At 45.1% G+C, this 16,696-nt stretch overlaps 2 protein-coding genes across 2 annotated transcripts in view; both read right to left on the bottom strand.

Annotated features, from left to right (window-relative positions):
• The window catches only part of cfap107 (cilia and flagella associated protein 107), a 5,173-nt gene extending 3,612 nt beyond the window's left edge, over positions 1–1,561 (bottom strand). Inside the window, exon 1 of the mRNA XM_063216314.1 lies at positions 1,355–1,561. Coding sequence (XP_063072384.1) covers positions 1,355–1,465 — 111 coding nt within the window. The 5' untranslated portion in view covers positions 1,466–1,561. The remainder of the gene's footprint in view (positions 1–1,354) is intronic.
• A 303-nt stretch (positions 1,562–1,864) lies between these two features.
• On the bottom strand, positions 1,865–9,972 carry aadacl4 (arylacetamide deacetylase-like 4). The gene is made up of 4 exons (XM_063216313.1): positions 9,742–9,972; positions 7,255–7,480; positions 3,757–3,820; positions 1,865–3,229 (listed from the first exon to the last, which is right to left on the bottom strand). The coding sequence occupies exons 1-4, from the start codon at positions 9,916–9,918 to the stop codon at positions 2,443–2,445; spliced, it is 1,254 nt and encodes a 417-aa protein (XP_063072383.1). The 5' UTR covers positions 9,919–9,972; the 3' UTR covers positions 1,865–2,442.
• Between the last annotated feature and the right edge of the window lie 6,724 nt (positions 9,973–16,696).

The following is a 16,696-nucleotide window of genomic DNA, read 5'->3' as shown; positions in this document are numbered from 1 at the left end:
TTGTGAGCTTTCAATTGGCGTTGGCTCATCTATAAGGAAATGGGATTCCATTGCTATGCTGCAGCCTAAATGTGGGTATCATCTGCAGTCGCTGTATTTTATAAGTACATTCCAAAAAATTGACATTAATGGCATGAAATGAATGAACCTTGCAATGTCATTATTCATTTGTGTGGAAGGAGAAAAAAGACACTTCAGTCGATTAAATCCTAAGGGGTACATTAAAATGTATTTTTCTGTGGTAAATTGATGGATCATAAATGGCCCCCACTGGAAAAAAAAGAGTTACTTAACCTCCGGCCATTATCAGAGCCATTATTTAAAAAGCTGTCAAGTCTCTTGATAATATATTTCAGGTTTCAGTATATAATACATCCACTGGCAAAGGTGGGCATTTTTCATCCACAGCTTATATTTGAGTGGCAGGGTTTTAGTACCCTCGACCAAAATCACACACAAGCATGACCCCCTAAGCCCTACTCAGTTAAACTACTCAAAGTAATGATCATGGACTGACACTGTCATGCACTTTTCTGGCCTAATGTTATTACACACAGAGGGAAATTTTGTCTTTCATTTCTGAAATAGCGACAGAGTGACTGCTATTAAATAAGAAAAGAGTGTATTGCACAGGATATGTAGTCTGTTATAAATTGTGTTTTATATAAAAAGCAACCTGGCAAAAAAAAAAAAAAAAAACGTAGGACACAGTGCATTGTCCTGCAAAATTGCAAGAAAATGACATAGAATAATAACACTGATCAGCAGTGATGGGCAAACTGGATTCGGTAGTTAGGCTATAGTCTAGTGCAGGGGTTCTCAACCTTTTCCAACTTGGGGCCCACCTGAAATTTTAACAAATGTTCGGGGCCCACCTCTGATCCAGTAAACAATAAAACTCAAATAAATCAACAGCAACACACACAAAAATGTCGTTTTGATTTTTAGAAAATCATTACAAGGCCCACTTGGAATACCTTCAGGGCCCACCAGTGGGCCCCAGCCCACAGTTTGAGAATCACTGGTCTAGTGTGACCAGGTTTCACCAGTCCAATTCAACCAGCTGATCATTCAACCAGACAATCACTTGATTGAATTGGACCGATAAAACCAGGTAATTTGGAATGCAGTGTGTGGGACTGGACTATCCAGTTTGCCGATCATAACAAATCTACAACAAATCTAGAAAAATCTATTCACTATCATCAGTAAGCCAGAACGGCCCTATTTTGGGATGAAATCTCTATTTAAGAAACATTCGGAAAGACGAGCAACATGCCTTCCCACAACACTCTGAGTTCTGAGTAGACTTGTAGAAATGTTCTTGTAAGGCAAAACACACGTATCCTCCTACCTGCAGTCTTTCCTCCACCCAGTTGCCGATGAGCACTTTGTTCCCATACGTCTGTTCTATCCTCCAGCCTGGCTGGCTCCATTTGTCATAGTTAGTCTCTGTTCTCCACATGCTGCTTTATCTGTGGAGCTCATCTACAAACTCTTTCTGACAGCCATAGTGGCAGAGCTACATCCATTCAAGCAGGTTACATTTACATTGCCTTCTACACTGACAGCCATTCTGACATAGGACAATGGGGGAGAGGTGAGTGCACTGTTGCCATGGACACAACAAACATTCTGAAAGGCACACTTGGAACCAGTTACCTGAGCCTTGGAGACTGCTTTATCTGTCATACTAAAAGGCTGAAACAAATGGGCTGAAATGGGGACATTGGCAGGGTAAGACACAGCTCTGGACAGTAAGAATGAGCTGTTTAAAATGTGCATTCTAAATTGCAAAATTCATTCCGAGTAGATTGAGCTCAGAAGTACGGCTCTACTGGATGCAATGAATACATGACAAAGCTGAGATAGATGTGTTTAATATAAAATGAAGTATGTGTCAGTTCCATCAAGTACTTTCCCCATGTTTACCATAAACTTACAATAAAAACATCAATGAATTGAATTCTGACAGCTAGTAAATGGCATTGTATATGGCGTCATGTTGCATTGGCAATAAAAAACAGTCCAGTGATTCATTTTTCAGACTATAAATAAAACATCGATTTGAGGTTTTTCCACCACAGACTTCAGAATCACAAATCATCAACTCTCCGTATATCACCACGGGTGACTTTCATAGTGATTCTAGCCTCATGTCATAAAACACATTCTAACTGCTCTACAGAATAAATCCACAATCAACAGGGTCTTAGTGTCTCACAGTGCATATCAACTTCAATCTTTGGCCTCATTTATCCATTCCAGCATGACTCGAGTTAATTCAACACTTAGAGAGTTCATTTAAGTCCAAATTATGTCAAATAAACTCTCTAAGTGTTAAATGAGCACTGCAGAATTTACTGTGCAGCATGACTCAAGTGACACTTAAACAGTAACCTCAGCACACATTAATCAGACCTCTGAAGACCTCCCAGTGCTCTACAGAGTTTTCATATAATCAACAACTCTGCCTAAAACGCCCTCTGCCGAGGCAAAGGACAGCCAGCCCTTGTTGTAAAAGTTGATAATCCCATGAAAGCCATCGGGCACATTGTGCCACGTGACTGGCACGCCCAGGCGCTCCAACCGTCTGCTGTAGAAGATGCCGTCATCCCTCAACACGTCGTACTCGCAGGTGAGGACAAACGCCGGTGGCACGGCGCTCAGCGCGGCATCGTCCGCCAACAACGGTGACACCTCTGGGCCCAGGCCGTCTTTGACGAGGTGGTAAATCTCGCCGTCGTGCTGCGACGCCACTCGCCGCTTGAAGCTGCGCTCCTGGGCGCCCGCGGGCAGGTCGGCAGGGTCGAGCCAGCGCCCGTAGTGCACTTTCAGCTCGGCGGGCACGTGCAGGCCCTCCAACAGATCCGGGCAGGCGTACGCCTCCCCGCACAAATACTGCAGGAAGTAGAAAGCCACGCGCGCCCGCAGCAGAATGGGCACCGAGCGATTCTGCTGATATGACGGCAGGTTGAAATCGGCCATCTGCAGCGCTGGGTAAATGAGCACCTGGGCACAGGGGGCGGCGAGCAGATGCCCCTCCTGTCGCCGGGCCAGGCGCTGGCACAAGGCCGCCGCCAGGTTGCCCCCGGCGCTGTCGCCACCCAGCGCCACCCGCCCGGGGTCCACGCCGTAACCGTCCGCGGCCACGGACAGGAAGTGGCAGGTGGCGGCCTCGCAGTCGTCCAGCTGGGTGGGGTACGTGTGCTCGGGGGCCAAACGGTAGCTGCAGGGGAACAGGCAGAAAATAGCTAAGGACGCAACCAAAATGACTAGCTAAAAAGTCACTGTTGAGCAGCTACATGCATTGTTGTGCTATTCATGGACTACAGCACATGCGTACATTATACGATACAAAACTATTCAACACGTGCTGTAGGCCTATGTGGGTGAGTGGATGGGCTGTAAGTAATATATCCTGGTAACACTTTGTTTTAGGGATACATCTATTAGCACTAATACATACAATGTTTCTGTATAAGTAACTTGTAAGGCATGTACAAAGCAAAATCAAACATTTGTTAGGCATGTATTCACAAATGTCTTGTTCATGTACAATAAGGGATTTATTACCAATTTAACCTTAGTAAGGACCTAGTAGGCCTTAGCATTTGCTTAGTACATGCCTTACAAGTTACTTATGCAGGCATTAACATTGTATGTATTAGTGCTAAGTGTAAGTGTTACTTATATAGGGTAGAACAAGACTGTGAGTATTTTTAGTACATCATGATATGATGAATGAACACATACCCAACAGACACAACAGTGGTTTCACTTTTCAGCGCGATGAACCTGCACACCTCCTCATAGGTATCTGGGAAAAGACACAATGCAATGAAACAAGGCAGGCTGAGCTGGACAGCTTTGGGTGCTGCTGGGATTTTCTGTTCCAGTGCTATGATATCTAAGCTTGTCAGAGTTGATGCTCTTCAGACCTCCCTTTTCTCCACTGAGAATACCACCACCGACACAAACACCACTGAAAAAAAGTTGTTTAAGCAATGATAGGCAACCTCGAGTCAGAAACGACACTACTATAATACCAAAAGTATTCGCTCGCCCATCCAAATGATTAGAATCAGGTGGCCTAATCACTTGGCCCGGTCACAGATGTAAAAAATCGAGCACCTAGGCATGCAGACTGTTTTTAAAACAGTTATACTGTATAAAGAATGAGGCCGCTCTAAGGAGCTCGTTGAATTTTAGCATAGAACTTTCATAAGATGGCACCTGTGCAACAAATCTAGTGCTGAAATGTCCTCACGCCTACGTAAATATTTCAGTCAACTGTCAGCTTTATGATAAGAAAATGGAAAAGTTTGAGACAAGCAGCAACTCAGTTACAAAAGTGGCAAGCCACGTAGACTGATGGAGAGGAGGTCAGCACATGCTGAGGCGCATAGTGCAAAGAGGTCACCGACCTTTTGCACAGTGAATTCCTACAGAGCTTCAAACTTCATGTGACCTTCAGATTAGGGCAGTCATGGATAAGCGGTTAGGGCATCAAACCTGTAGCCCAAAGGTTGCCGGTTCGACTCCCGACCCGCCAGGTTGGTGGGGGGAGTAATCAAACAGTGCTCCCCCCCCATCCTCCTCCATGACTGAGGTACCCTGAGCATGGTACCGTCCCGCCACACTGCTCCCAAGGGGCGCCACTGAGGGCTGCCCCCTTGCACGGGTGAGGCATAAATGCAATTTCGTCGTGTGCAGTGTGCAGTGTTCATTTGTGGGCTGTGGAATGCTGTGTCAGAATGACAATAGGAGTTGGAGTTTCCCAATGGGCTTTCACTTAACTTCAGATGCAGTGACATAGGTAACGCATGCCGCCACTGGACTCTAGAGCAGCGGAGATGCGTTCTCTGGCGTGATGAGTCACGCTTTTCCATCTGGCAGTCTGATGGAAGAGTCTCAATTTGGAGGTTGCCAGGAGAACGATACACTTCTGACTGCAGTGTGTGACCTCACCAATGCACTTTTGGATGAATGGCCAAAAAATCCCACACACTTCTCAAACCTTGTGAATAGCCTTCCCAGAAAAGTTTAAACATAAAATCTCCAAAAGGTGAACCAATGAGTCAGGAATTGGATAGCACTTAAGATCATATGTGAGCCTAGGAAGTCGCGTTGCACCGGTACCATTTTTTGGCCCCGATACCGATACCCGATACCTGGCTGTGCAGTATCATCCGATACCAATACCATACCGATACCACCCTCTTTGAAATGTATATATATGAAGGGCTGCAGTGCATACTACTTGGTTGTAAAATCATTGCATGGCTTTGTCAGGCTGCTGCCTACCTTTGTGAAACAGGAAAAAGACTAACACAAAGTGAATCCAGCAAAACTTTTTATACTTTTTAAATACCTCTATGAAATAACTAATTTCAAGGCTGTTTAAGTGTCATACAAGCATCTGTAAATGGTATCGGTGCCCTATTTGTTGGTACTCAAAAAGAACTCATCGTGGATTTTAGAACGGGGAGACACACCCATCAGAACATGGTCATACATGGGGAAGACATTGAGGTGGTGAAAAACTATAAATATCTGGGAACTGTAATAGATGACAAATTAACTTGGAGCTGTAACACCGATACTATTTACAAAAAGGGAATGCAGAGACTGTACTTCATGCGAAAGCTAAGACAATTTAAGGTGGATAGGGACATGATGCGGGTTTTTTATCATTCTTTTGTTGAAAGCATTTTATGTTTCTGTTCTGTGGCCTGGTACTTCTCCCTGTCTGTTGTTAATAAAAATAAGCTGCATAAGATAATCAACATGGCCAGCAAGATTGCTTGCCAGCCACTAAATAGCATGGCCATGACTGTTGAAGCAAGGGTGGTAAAGAAGGCAAATACCATATGTGATGATCTCTCCCACCCCTTACAGCAAGCATATGAGTTGTTGCCCTCAGGTAGGAGGTTTAGGATGCCCTCATTTAAGACAAACAGAGCCCGCCAATCATTTATACCTACTAGTATATCCATCCTAAATAAGACAACTGTAAGTTAGACTGAATAGCACACTGCACTTTGGTACTGAATACTGCACTTTACTGTGTTTATGTTGGGTTTTTTGTCAACCTGTCTTTTTGTCCTATAGAGGGAGGGGAGGCGAGGGGGGGGGGTCGTGTTTGTCTATTGTGTTCTTGTTTATTGTAATGTCTTTGTCTTTGTAATTGTATCAGATGCACTGAAAATGGCACAGAACAAATTTCCGAAAGGACAAATAAATAATCTATCTATCTATCTATCTACTCGCCGATACCGATACCGATACCACCCTTTTAGTGCCGATCCACCGATCCATCGATACTGGTATCGGTATCAGAGCAACACTACTAGGAAGGTGAGAGAATACTTTTGGTAACATAGTATAAAATGTAGTGTTTCATAAAGCAGATATTCACTTGGGATTCTGATATACAGTAGGTTTCATATTGCTGATTACATTACTTCTTTTGCCTGGCTTAAACATTCCACTGATTTAATTAACCTAATATACATGTCTAGTTGGAACAGCAATGTTTTGTAGATCGTAGCTTCTGAGGTAAGGATGCCCAGAACTGTAGCATGTTATTTGACTTTTTGCATTGGTGACATACTATCTCCATTGCTGTGGTATTGCTTAAAGGGACACTGTGTGAGATTTTTAGTTGTTTATTTCCAGAATTCATGCTGCCCATTCACTAATGTTACCTTTTTCATGAATAGCCTACTTACCACCACCATCAAATTCTAAGTATTCATTATGACTGGAAAAATTGCACTTTTCATACATGGAAAGGGGGATCTTCTCCATGGTCTGCCATTTTGAATTTCCAAAAATAGCCATTTTTAGCTGCAAAAATGACTCTACTTGGACCATACTAGGAAATATTTGAAGAGTTCAGATGCAAAACCCCCTAAGTGCCATTTCAGAAAATAATCTTAATTCATTTTTATTTAATACAAAGCTGTCAAAATTGCATATTTTTTTATTTTATTTATGTAATATAACTATTTATATGTATTATCAAGTACATGAATGTAAACCAAACCAACAACGGGGTTCTCTAAAAATATAGAAGTGCAGGTCTTCAGAAATGGAGTTAGGGGGTTTTGCATCTGAACTCTTCATTTGTTCATTACTTAGTAAACTTTCATGTAAAGATCAAATTTGGCAATAGGCAGCCCAGTTTCAATGAGCACAGTGATGTGATGAGCACTTTAATGTGTTTTGCTAATAGTCAAAGTTGCTCACCTATACTTCCAGACACCCAGCCTCCACCGTGGAAGTACACCAGGCCTCTCCTCTTGCCTGAGCAGGAGATGGTTGGCTCATAAACCCGGACCGGCACCTCTGCGAAGGTCAGGTCCTTGATGCGGAGCCCCTCTGGAACCGGACGCCGGCAGCCCAAGAGCAGGCCAGTGCACCAGCGTGTGAAGCGGACCTGTTGGCACAGGCCCAGACGATCCAGGATCCGGCCCTGGTGATGGTGAGGATGACAAGCAGTTCAGACAGAGATTCTTTAAGTATATAGAGATATGGCAACATAATAGGTTTCTATGGGCACCTAACATGACCAGGTTCCGGTCTGCCTAAAGGAGCGTGTCATAATGCTCCTAGAATGAATAGAATAGTCCTTAGGTCTGCTTAGGTCTGTCTAAAGAGGGATTTGCCACCCTCCCCCTTGCAATAATAGAACCCGGAAACAATGGGCCAATGGAACCTCTCTCTTATCTACTCTCTCTGGTTCAGAAAGAGCAATCAACAGATGGAGACAGGGCGAGAGAGAGAGGGAGGGCTTCCGCACACAGGCTCCAACCAAATGCTGCGCACTGCTCTGTAAAAGTTCGATTTCGTTATTTTCAATAGAACCCCCGCACACTGGCGCCGTTTTCCACGGACATTCGCCGATGTCGGATAGCAATTAGAGACAAGTTCTATTTTGTCGGCGGCGCCCATTGACTATCAATGCTATGTTCGTGTGAAATTGGGTTTGGGGGTCCGAATTCTGTCGGACGCAAAAGTGCGCCGCAGTGCTGTCGGAGCCAATGTGCGGCCGGCCTGAGAAAGAGCCAGAGAAAGAGAGAGAGACAGAGACAGAGACAGAGACAGAGACAGAGACAGAGACAGAGTGTGTGTTTGTGCGTGTGCGGGTGCGCGTGCAATGCATGTGCATGCTCGTGTGTGTTCATGCTTGTGTCCACGTCGTGTGTGCGTGGGTTTGTCCATAAGCACATGTAAAAAGATTAGGCCTAGACTAGGCCTAAGGCAGCATCAGTAAGGCAGCACAGGGGGAGCTCGGCCCCAGAGTAATCCTGTGATCTATCAGCCAGTGTTGATTCAGTGTTGTGCCTAAATGTCAGCCTAAGGCACATACTAAACCCACAGCCGACCTGCCGTACACCAATATTTACTTTAGCAGAGTGTGTGTGTGTGTGTGTGTGTGTGTGTGTGTGTGTGTGTGTGTGTGTGTGTGTGTGTGTGTGTGTGTGTGTGTGTGTGTGTGTGTGTGTGTGTGTGTGTGTGTGTGTGTGTGTGTGTGTGGGCACAGCTCTATAGGGATACCGTGACCTTGTAACGTGGTTGTAAGAGCCGTGCTATGCTAGCTTAATTACACAGCACATCAGAGAAATTCAATTCAAGGAAGCAATGTTTTAAAATTGGTTTTAAATGACAAACATGAATAATTGAAAAGCCAAATCTCTCATTTAATATAAATGCAGTCTCCTTCGCTTGCCTAATATTACAGTTAGTTTGGAACATGATGAGAGAGCGAGAGAGAGAGAGAGTGAGAGAGAGAGAGAGAGTGTGAGTCTGAGACACGATTTGGAAAGTAAGAAAATGTGCAAAGAAAAGTGCCCTCTTGACTGTCCCACTTTGAGGCTGTTTTGCTGAAGTTAGACTCTAACTGTTGGAGCAACAGCACTGTCAGACTTTGCTGCAACCTTGACAGGCTTTAACAAGATTTTCCTATGAGCAGCAAGAACACACATAGAAGAAGACCGACGTCTGAGCAGCCCCCGTGGCTTGCCTCTTATCTCGGCACTAACCTTTATCATTCCCCCCGAGGGTACGAAGGCACACACACACACACACACGCGCGCGCGCTCGCGCGCGTACACACACACACACACACACACACACACACACACACACACACACACACACACACACACACACACACACACACACACACACACACACACACACACGCGTACACATGCACGTACACACACACACACACATGCACACAAAATGATAAACACATTCCATTCACACACATACACTGCACACAAAATCATACACGCATTCACACACAGACAGACGCATAAGTACACACATGCACGCGCACACGCACACACACACACACGCACGCACGCACGCACACACACACACACACACACACACACACACACACACGCACGCACGCACACACACACACACACACACACACACACTCAGACAAGAAGGACTTGGCACAGCAAATCCCCCAACTAGGCGCTCTTTCTCTCTCCTCAAAGCACACATTGACTATAGGCTGTGACAAGGGTGCGGTTATCACAAGTTTGCTTTCAAAACAGATGAGGCCTGACAAGATTCGATAAGCCGGCGCCCCCACGTCAAATTACGGTTATGCAGAACAAGCGGGCTACAGCCGGATGCCTGGCGGACAGGCGCCGCCGTATAAGCGAACGGTTAGGGAAAGGGAAAGGCAATCGAAGAGGGAGGGACAACACTCACGATGACTGCCACTCCGATGAGGAGGCAGTGAACCATGTGCAGCTTGGCCCGGCCGCAGACGCCGGCCGGAATGTGGCAGTCCATCATCTCCGAGTACACGACACCAATTACCACCAGGCACAGGGCTGCGGCCAGGGCGCCCAGGCCAAGGATGAAAATGGCCATCCAAATACCCATGCTTGTTTGCCACCGGGATTATTCCGATTTAAGAGCTCATTAAGTGCACTGATGCAGACTGCTATAATGTCTGTGTGTGTGGGGCTTTTTTTGGTTTGGGTGACTCTTCCAGTGACTCACTCCGGAGGGCCAACCCACCTCGCATGAACTGAAATCCACTCCCCTACTTAAGTTGCCCTTTAACTGACTTTGGCACTCACTGGCTATAACAGTGAGCCTCTGCCACTTGGTGAGTCAACTGCAGGGGCGGCGCTATAGGGTGGGCAAGCAGGGCATTTGCCCCTGGGCCCAGAGCCCTTCCGCATTGGAAGTGGGGGCCCTATCATGACCTTGGCTGGCTGTGTGGGGGGCCCTATCAGTGTGTTGCCTTGGGGCCCTGGGTGCAATTCTTCCGCCACTGGTCAACTGTAATCATTGGCCAGCTAACAGAGTGACCGCAATTTGTAGGGCTGTTAACTGTAAAACTGGTCCCCTTAAAAAAAAGGTGGGGTGCAGCAGAATCCATATGAAATTTCACCTCTGGAAATTTCACCACCATGTCATTGGAAATGTGTGCTTCATAGCTGAGATACTGTAGTTAGTTGTATTTTGGTTTTCAAGTGACCATGCAATGTTCTAATGATGCCTTTTCACTCCCCAGAGCATTTTATACCTGTTTCGTTTCATAATCAATTTAAACTCAGCAAAGATCATTTTGTTGTAGAATATTATTTAAAGTTAAAGAAACAATCCACCTCATTTCAAGAAATTGCTCATATGTACACTGTAACAAATAGCTGTTTATTTACGGCAATTCTGCAACAGCATTCTACTGTTTTTCGAAAAAACAGACAACTACTGTGAAAATATTACTTTGAGTCACATATTGAGCATAAACAGTAAGTACTGCACAATAGCAGTATTCGCCGTTGTGGAAAAAACTAGAGATGCACCGGATCCTGATTTTTAGGATCCTGCCGGATACCAGATCCACTGAATAAGATCCTGCCGGATCCGGAACCGGATACCGGATCCTACAAAAGGGTTGAAACATATAGTCTACTCGCACACGTGGGCCCTTTTTATTACGTTGGCGCAAACTATTTTTTAGACTCATTGGCTTATTGCCACACTGCCTGCAATAGCCGCTTCCAAAGGGATTTCACTCCATGCAGTGATAGGGGTTGTGAAAGACTGAAAAGCCTAGGCTAGACATGCACCAGACCCTGATTTTTAGGTAACATGCCGGATACCGGATCCACTGCTTAAGATCCTGCCGGACCCGGACCCTGTGAAAAAACTCTATTATCCTGACGGATCCGGAACCGGAACCGGATCCGGTGCATCTCTAAAAAATAACAAGTTATTTTAGGGCAGCACCATTGAAACCCATTCATCCTCCACTTGTCCGTGATCACCATCAAACTTCAATACCACCTGAAGAACTGAAGTCATTCTGACTGGTTAAAGATTATCTGATACTATCAAGCATGATGAAACAATTTCTAAGGAAACTACAATACTTAAAAAAGTGCTTGATGCAGCAAAGTGTGAGTAGCACATGCATTTTGATAGTGATGAAAGTGTGAATGGCTGAAACATGTTAAGAACTTGTAACACTCTTGCAACAAGCAGCCCCATCTAAACCAATCTGCTAATCAGTGCCTGGCCTCACCTGAGTAGGGCTGTTATGCCATTATTCAATTACGGGCGTCACCTGCCAAGGGACTGATGACTCTGGTCACATGGTACTCTTGCACCTGTATATAAATCTGGACTATCAACACTTCAGTTGCTTGCCTGCCTGCTGGCTGGTCTGCATGGCACAGCATAGCACTTGTTTGCCTACAAGCTTGCCTACAAGCTTGCTTACATGCTTGCACACTTTCCTCTTTGTGAAAGCTTGCTGTATGTGGCATCATTTGTGGCATTGTTGCATATAGTGTGCCTGCTGTAAATTAGGCATTGCTTTGAGAGCTAGCTTGTAGTGCTGCTTGTTTGCTGTGCTACTTGGTGTAAAATATTTTTTTAAAGACTGACCAATGCTATATTCATCATTGGCTCATCAAGAGATACAGTAAAAAGCCCACCTTGCACACTATCATTGTAACATAGCACTGCGTACTCTGAAATTGTATTCATGCCCACACTTTCAAAGGACCACCGCAAACCATTTTATCAATACAGCATAGCGCCATAGTGTCATGCTCAAGGCACTCCAGTCATGGTCAACGATGGGAGGGTGGGGTGGTAACATGGCCAGGGTTAGGTACCACAGTTATGGAGAATGATGGGTGGGGTGGGAAGTTGCCATGGCCATATTCATGAATACAACTATGACCCAGTATTTGCCTGTCATCACACAGTACAATTCAACTTTTTAACTGAAATGTACTGTTCTTTTTCTGTAGAGTACTGTTATTTAACAGTTCAATTGCTGCTGAAAAAATGTTATATACTGTGATACATTAAACAGCAATGAGCTGTATTTGATTTTTGGTGTGAAATAACAGTAGAATTACAGGTAAATATAATTGCCAGTAACTGCCGTTATTTTGCAGGGAAATTTTCTTAGAGTGTAGTTAAGTCCCAATAAAATATGTGAATACATAGGCTATTTCATCTGGATTTGCATTGCCTAACAGTATAGCCAAATTAAGCATAGCAATGCAAGTCTATGGGAGCAAACAAACATCATCAAATGTACTTATAAACTATTTTAAAATAAATGTAAAATTCACCAGAGTGCATAACAGCTATTTAATCCCTTTCGTTGATCACTTGTGGCTTGATGCTAATGCTCTCATTATCTTCCAGTGATTATGCAAAGATACAGTAATAATTCCGATACCAATAAATATAAGTACTGAAAACACTGAGAAGAAAATGATAAGCAGTCATGAATAATGCTTGGAAATACTGAAAATTTGTCAAAAATTTAAGAGGTTGGACTGCTCCTTTAAGTCCATTTACAAATAATAGCCAAATGAATTATCCACAAATTGCCCACTTCCGTTTGTTCAATATGATTTTGCTATGAAAAGGCATGAAATCGCCAGTCAAACACTTGTCTGACAAGCGTGGTTTCACCTTCATCTGACAGCGTGAATGGCTGCAGGACTCTAGAGCGGAGAGTGAGCTTTCAGTGTTGATCTGTAGATGGCAGTGACACTCAGGGATCCTTAGTGCAGAGCAGGATGTGTTGAATTCAACATCAGCACAGCTCTGCTTTGACCAGTGCAGTGTCAAGGTTGTTCTGGAAGAGTGTAGGCTAGGTACATTTATGCAACTATGAATTGAGCCATATGAAAAATGCCACTCAATATCTGACCAGAGGAGTTTTTGATGTTTCATTCTGTTTTCTTTCCACTTTCAATGTGTGAATGTCCTCTTGGAAACTGCAATGAGACATTTGAGGTACATGTCAAAAGTCAAGACCACTCAATGTTCATGTGGTATGGTATTTCATGATGGTCAAACTAATAAGATGCTTTTTTCATGCACACATACATATAAACATACACACATGGGCGAGGATGCACACACATGCACACACACACACACACACACACACACACACACGCACACGCACACACACGCACATACACACACATACATATGCATGCATGCACGCGCGCACACACACACACACACACAAACACACGCACACTCACGTGCGCGCGCACACTCACGTGCGCGCACGCACATACACACACACACACACATACAGTATGCATGTAGTATGCGCGCACACACACGCAGTTTCAAGGTTGTGCTGGAAGCGGGTTCAGTACATTTATGCAACTATGAATTGAGTCATTTAAAAAAGGCCAGACAATATTTGATTTGGGTCTGACCATAGGTGTTTTATTATGTCATTCTGGTTTCTGCTAACTGCAATGAAACATTGAAAGTACAGGTAAAGTACAGTAACTTTACTGATATTAAATATTAAATTAAGAGTCAAGAATACTCAATGTTCATATGGTAGTTATTTTAATTCACACACACACACACACACACACACACACACACACACACACACACACACACACACACACACACACACACACACACACACACACACACACACACACACACACACACACACACACCTCTGGCATTTCTGTGCTTGTCAGAGGGTTGAAGAAAGATAAACCTAAAGTTAAACTTTTCCGGTTTTCCTAAACAAGCCACTTCATTTTTCTGTGCACAGAGAGCAGTGCTAAGACAACAAAATACAGTAGCCTACATGCGAAGGTTCTAATATACTGTAGTCTGTGCTGTGTAGCCTACTTGTATCAAACTGGTACTGCTTGCGTGTGTTGGGTGCATGTGTTGGGTTGCTAACACCAAATAGAGAGAGATATTCTCCTCATAGGCTATACCTGTATATATTAGATCAGGCCGATGACCTGAATTCAAGTGGTGTGCATTAGTCTATTTTAATTTTTGTTAATATTAATGGAGGCATTGGCCGGCTTATGATTAGGTCAAGGGGGCGTTGCCAGGCTTACGGTGAGGTAAAGTGGGCATTTGTTAGGGGGGTGGGAAAAGGCTGAGAACCACTGCTATACGCTTATGGGAAAGCTTTGAACGTTATGCATGGATGTAACCTTTTGGAACCTTCTAGCCTGGCTGGCTGTATGGAGCACATGCACCCTCCCTCCCTCCACCCATGCACTCACCCAGTGATTCTCAACTGGTGGGCCGGGACCCAAAAGTGGGTCGCGGAGGGTTCCTGGGTGGGTTGCGGAGCTGTGATGCAATGCACTAAAAATGACTATGATGTTGAAGACAGAGTGAAACATGGTTAATAGGCCTGGTTAATTTTCCTCTCCACTACTTCATAAGACACATTGTATATCAGCATACAATGCAAATAATAATGCATATTATGAAATGCATGATAATATTTTGTATTATTATTGGAAGAATCTGACGGTGCGACACGCAGTTTGGGTCACAACGTATTGACCACGTCAAATTGTGGGTCACAAGACTATTCCAGTTGAGAACCACTGCACTCACCCTTCCCATCACCATGCTCTCGCTCAGTGGTGGAACAATTGCACACAGGGCCCCAGGGCAAAACACTGATATAGGGGCCCTCAAACAACTTGCCGTGGTCACAATAGGGCCCCCATCAACAATTATACAGGAGGGACCCTGGGCCCAGGGGGCAAATGCCCTGCTTGCTCCCCTAATAGCTCAGCCCCTGCTCTGGCTCACAGGCCCCACATTTATTCCGCCTCATCCTGCAGGTTATTGGTTTTGGCCCTCAGACAGGAGCCGGAAACCTAGGGTGCATTTCTCCAAACCAAAGTTGCTTACTACATGAGGTACTTCGTTGTTTTCAATGCATTTTCCCCATTGGCAACTACCGAAGTTGCTAACAGGCTAACAACTTCTCTTTTGAGAAATGCACCCCTGGAGAGCTCTAAAGTGAGAGGGGACTGTCCAGCCCCCGTCTCAAACCCCCAGCCGCAATTTTCCACATCTAAGCCCCCTTATGCCGCCGCCGCCGCTTCCACCGCCACCGTTTCCCTCTGGCCCTCCCTGTAGACGGCTTTCAGCTTTCTCTCTCTCTCTCTCTCTCTCTCTCTCTCTCTCTCTCTCTCTCTCTCTCTCTCTCTCTCTCTCTCTCTCTCTCTCTCTGTCTCTCTGTCTGTCTCTCTCTTTCTCTCTCTCTCTCCCTTGCGCACGAAGGCACAGCACAGAAGAGGACACGGAGCACAAAGCCGGCATTGTGAGTCTGAGCATTTTTAAAAACCCAGCCCCGGCCTTTCTGGAGAGCTTTCCACTCGGCTTCGCCCAGTTTGTAAAAAAAAAAAAAGAGGGAAAGAGAGAGAGAGAGAGAGAGAGAGAGAGAGAGAGAGAGAGAGAGAGAGAGAGAGAGAGAGAGAGAGAGAGAGAGAGAGAGAGAGAGAGAGAAGACATAGGAGAAGGCGAGAAAGACAGGGCCAGGCAGATGGAGAGAAAGAGAAAGACAGTGGGCCATGCAGGCAGAAAATCACACCCTGGAATCTCCGTGGCGGCTGGCTGGCGGATTTACTACGTTCTTTGAGAGGCATTTATAAAGGTCTCTGGGCAGCACAGCACGCCGGATCTCCTTGGGAATGGCTCACTCTTAATCTACACCCCTCCCTGTCACTAGGCCGTGGGGCTCTGGAGCAGTGTTGCCAGATTGGGTGGGTGCCCGCCCAATTGGGCTACTTGGGATGAGCGTCTGCGGGTACAAACAGGAAAAATTGGCCATTTAGCGTTTCTTTTTTTCAGCCGTTTTGGGCCCATAGAAGTCAATGTAATTTGTTGAATTTGGGCGGAATTTAGCGCATTTTGGCGGTTTTGAGACCCTTTTGGGCGGAATTTGATCAAACACATCTGGCAACACTGCTCTGGAGGTGGTGGAGGGTGGACTGGGTATAGGATGGGTGGATAATATGCTTCTGAAGTGGATGTGCTTTTTCCTGAAGAAGTGCCATGTGTCTATCTACGTCAATATATCTCTCTCTTTCTCCGTCACTTGACCTCTCTTCGTGTCTATCTGATTGTGAGAGACTGTGGTGTGCTGTGTTGTTGTGAGAGAAAGTGTGATTTGTTCCTGTTTCGACAGCTTCTCAGCTGCGCTTGCATGCCTTCTCCAAGGGCTCTGTCTGTCTCGTGTGTGTGTGTGTGTGTGTGTGTGTGTGTCGGGGATGGAACTTTACACCCGTCCACCTGTCAAATACTGGTCAATTTCAGCGGTGACTGGTAAATTTGTCATCCCACCAGTCACTTTGACGGGTGAAAACAACTA

This window comes from Engraulis encrasicolus, chromosome 14, assembly GCF_034702125.1.
Source record: "Engraulis encrasicolus isolate BLACKSEA-1 chromosome 14, IST_EnEncr_1.0, whole genome shotgun sequence".
In the NCBI taxonomy this organism is placed as follows: domain Eukaryota; kingdom Metazoa; phylum Chordata; class Actinopteri; order Clupeiformes; family Engraulidae; genus Engraulis; species Engraulis encrasicolus.
This window is presented reverse-complemented; position numbering and strand designations above follow the sequence as displayed.

Coding starts and splice junctions, on each gene's coding strand:
- aadacl4 (XM_063216313.1), bottom strand. CDS start 9,918: ATGGGTATTTGGATGGCCATTTTCATCCTTGGCCTGGGCGCCCTGGCC. Junction 7,481..9,741: donor TCATCGGAGTGGCAGTCATC/GTGAGTGTTGTC, acceptor CACCATCACCAG/GGCCGGATCCTGGATCGTCT. Junction 3,821..7,254: donor CTGGGTGTCTGGAAGTATAG/GTGAGCAACTTT, acceptor GTCTTTTCCCAG/ATACCTATGAGGAGGTGTGC.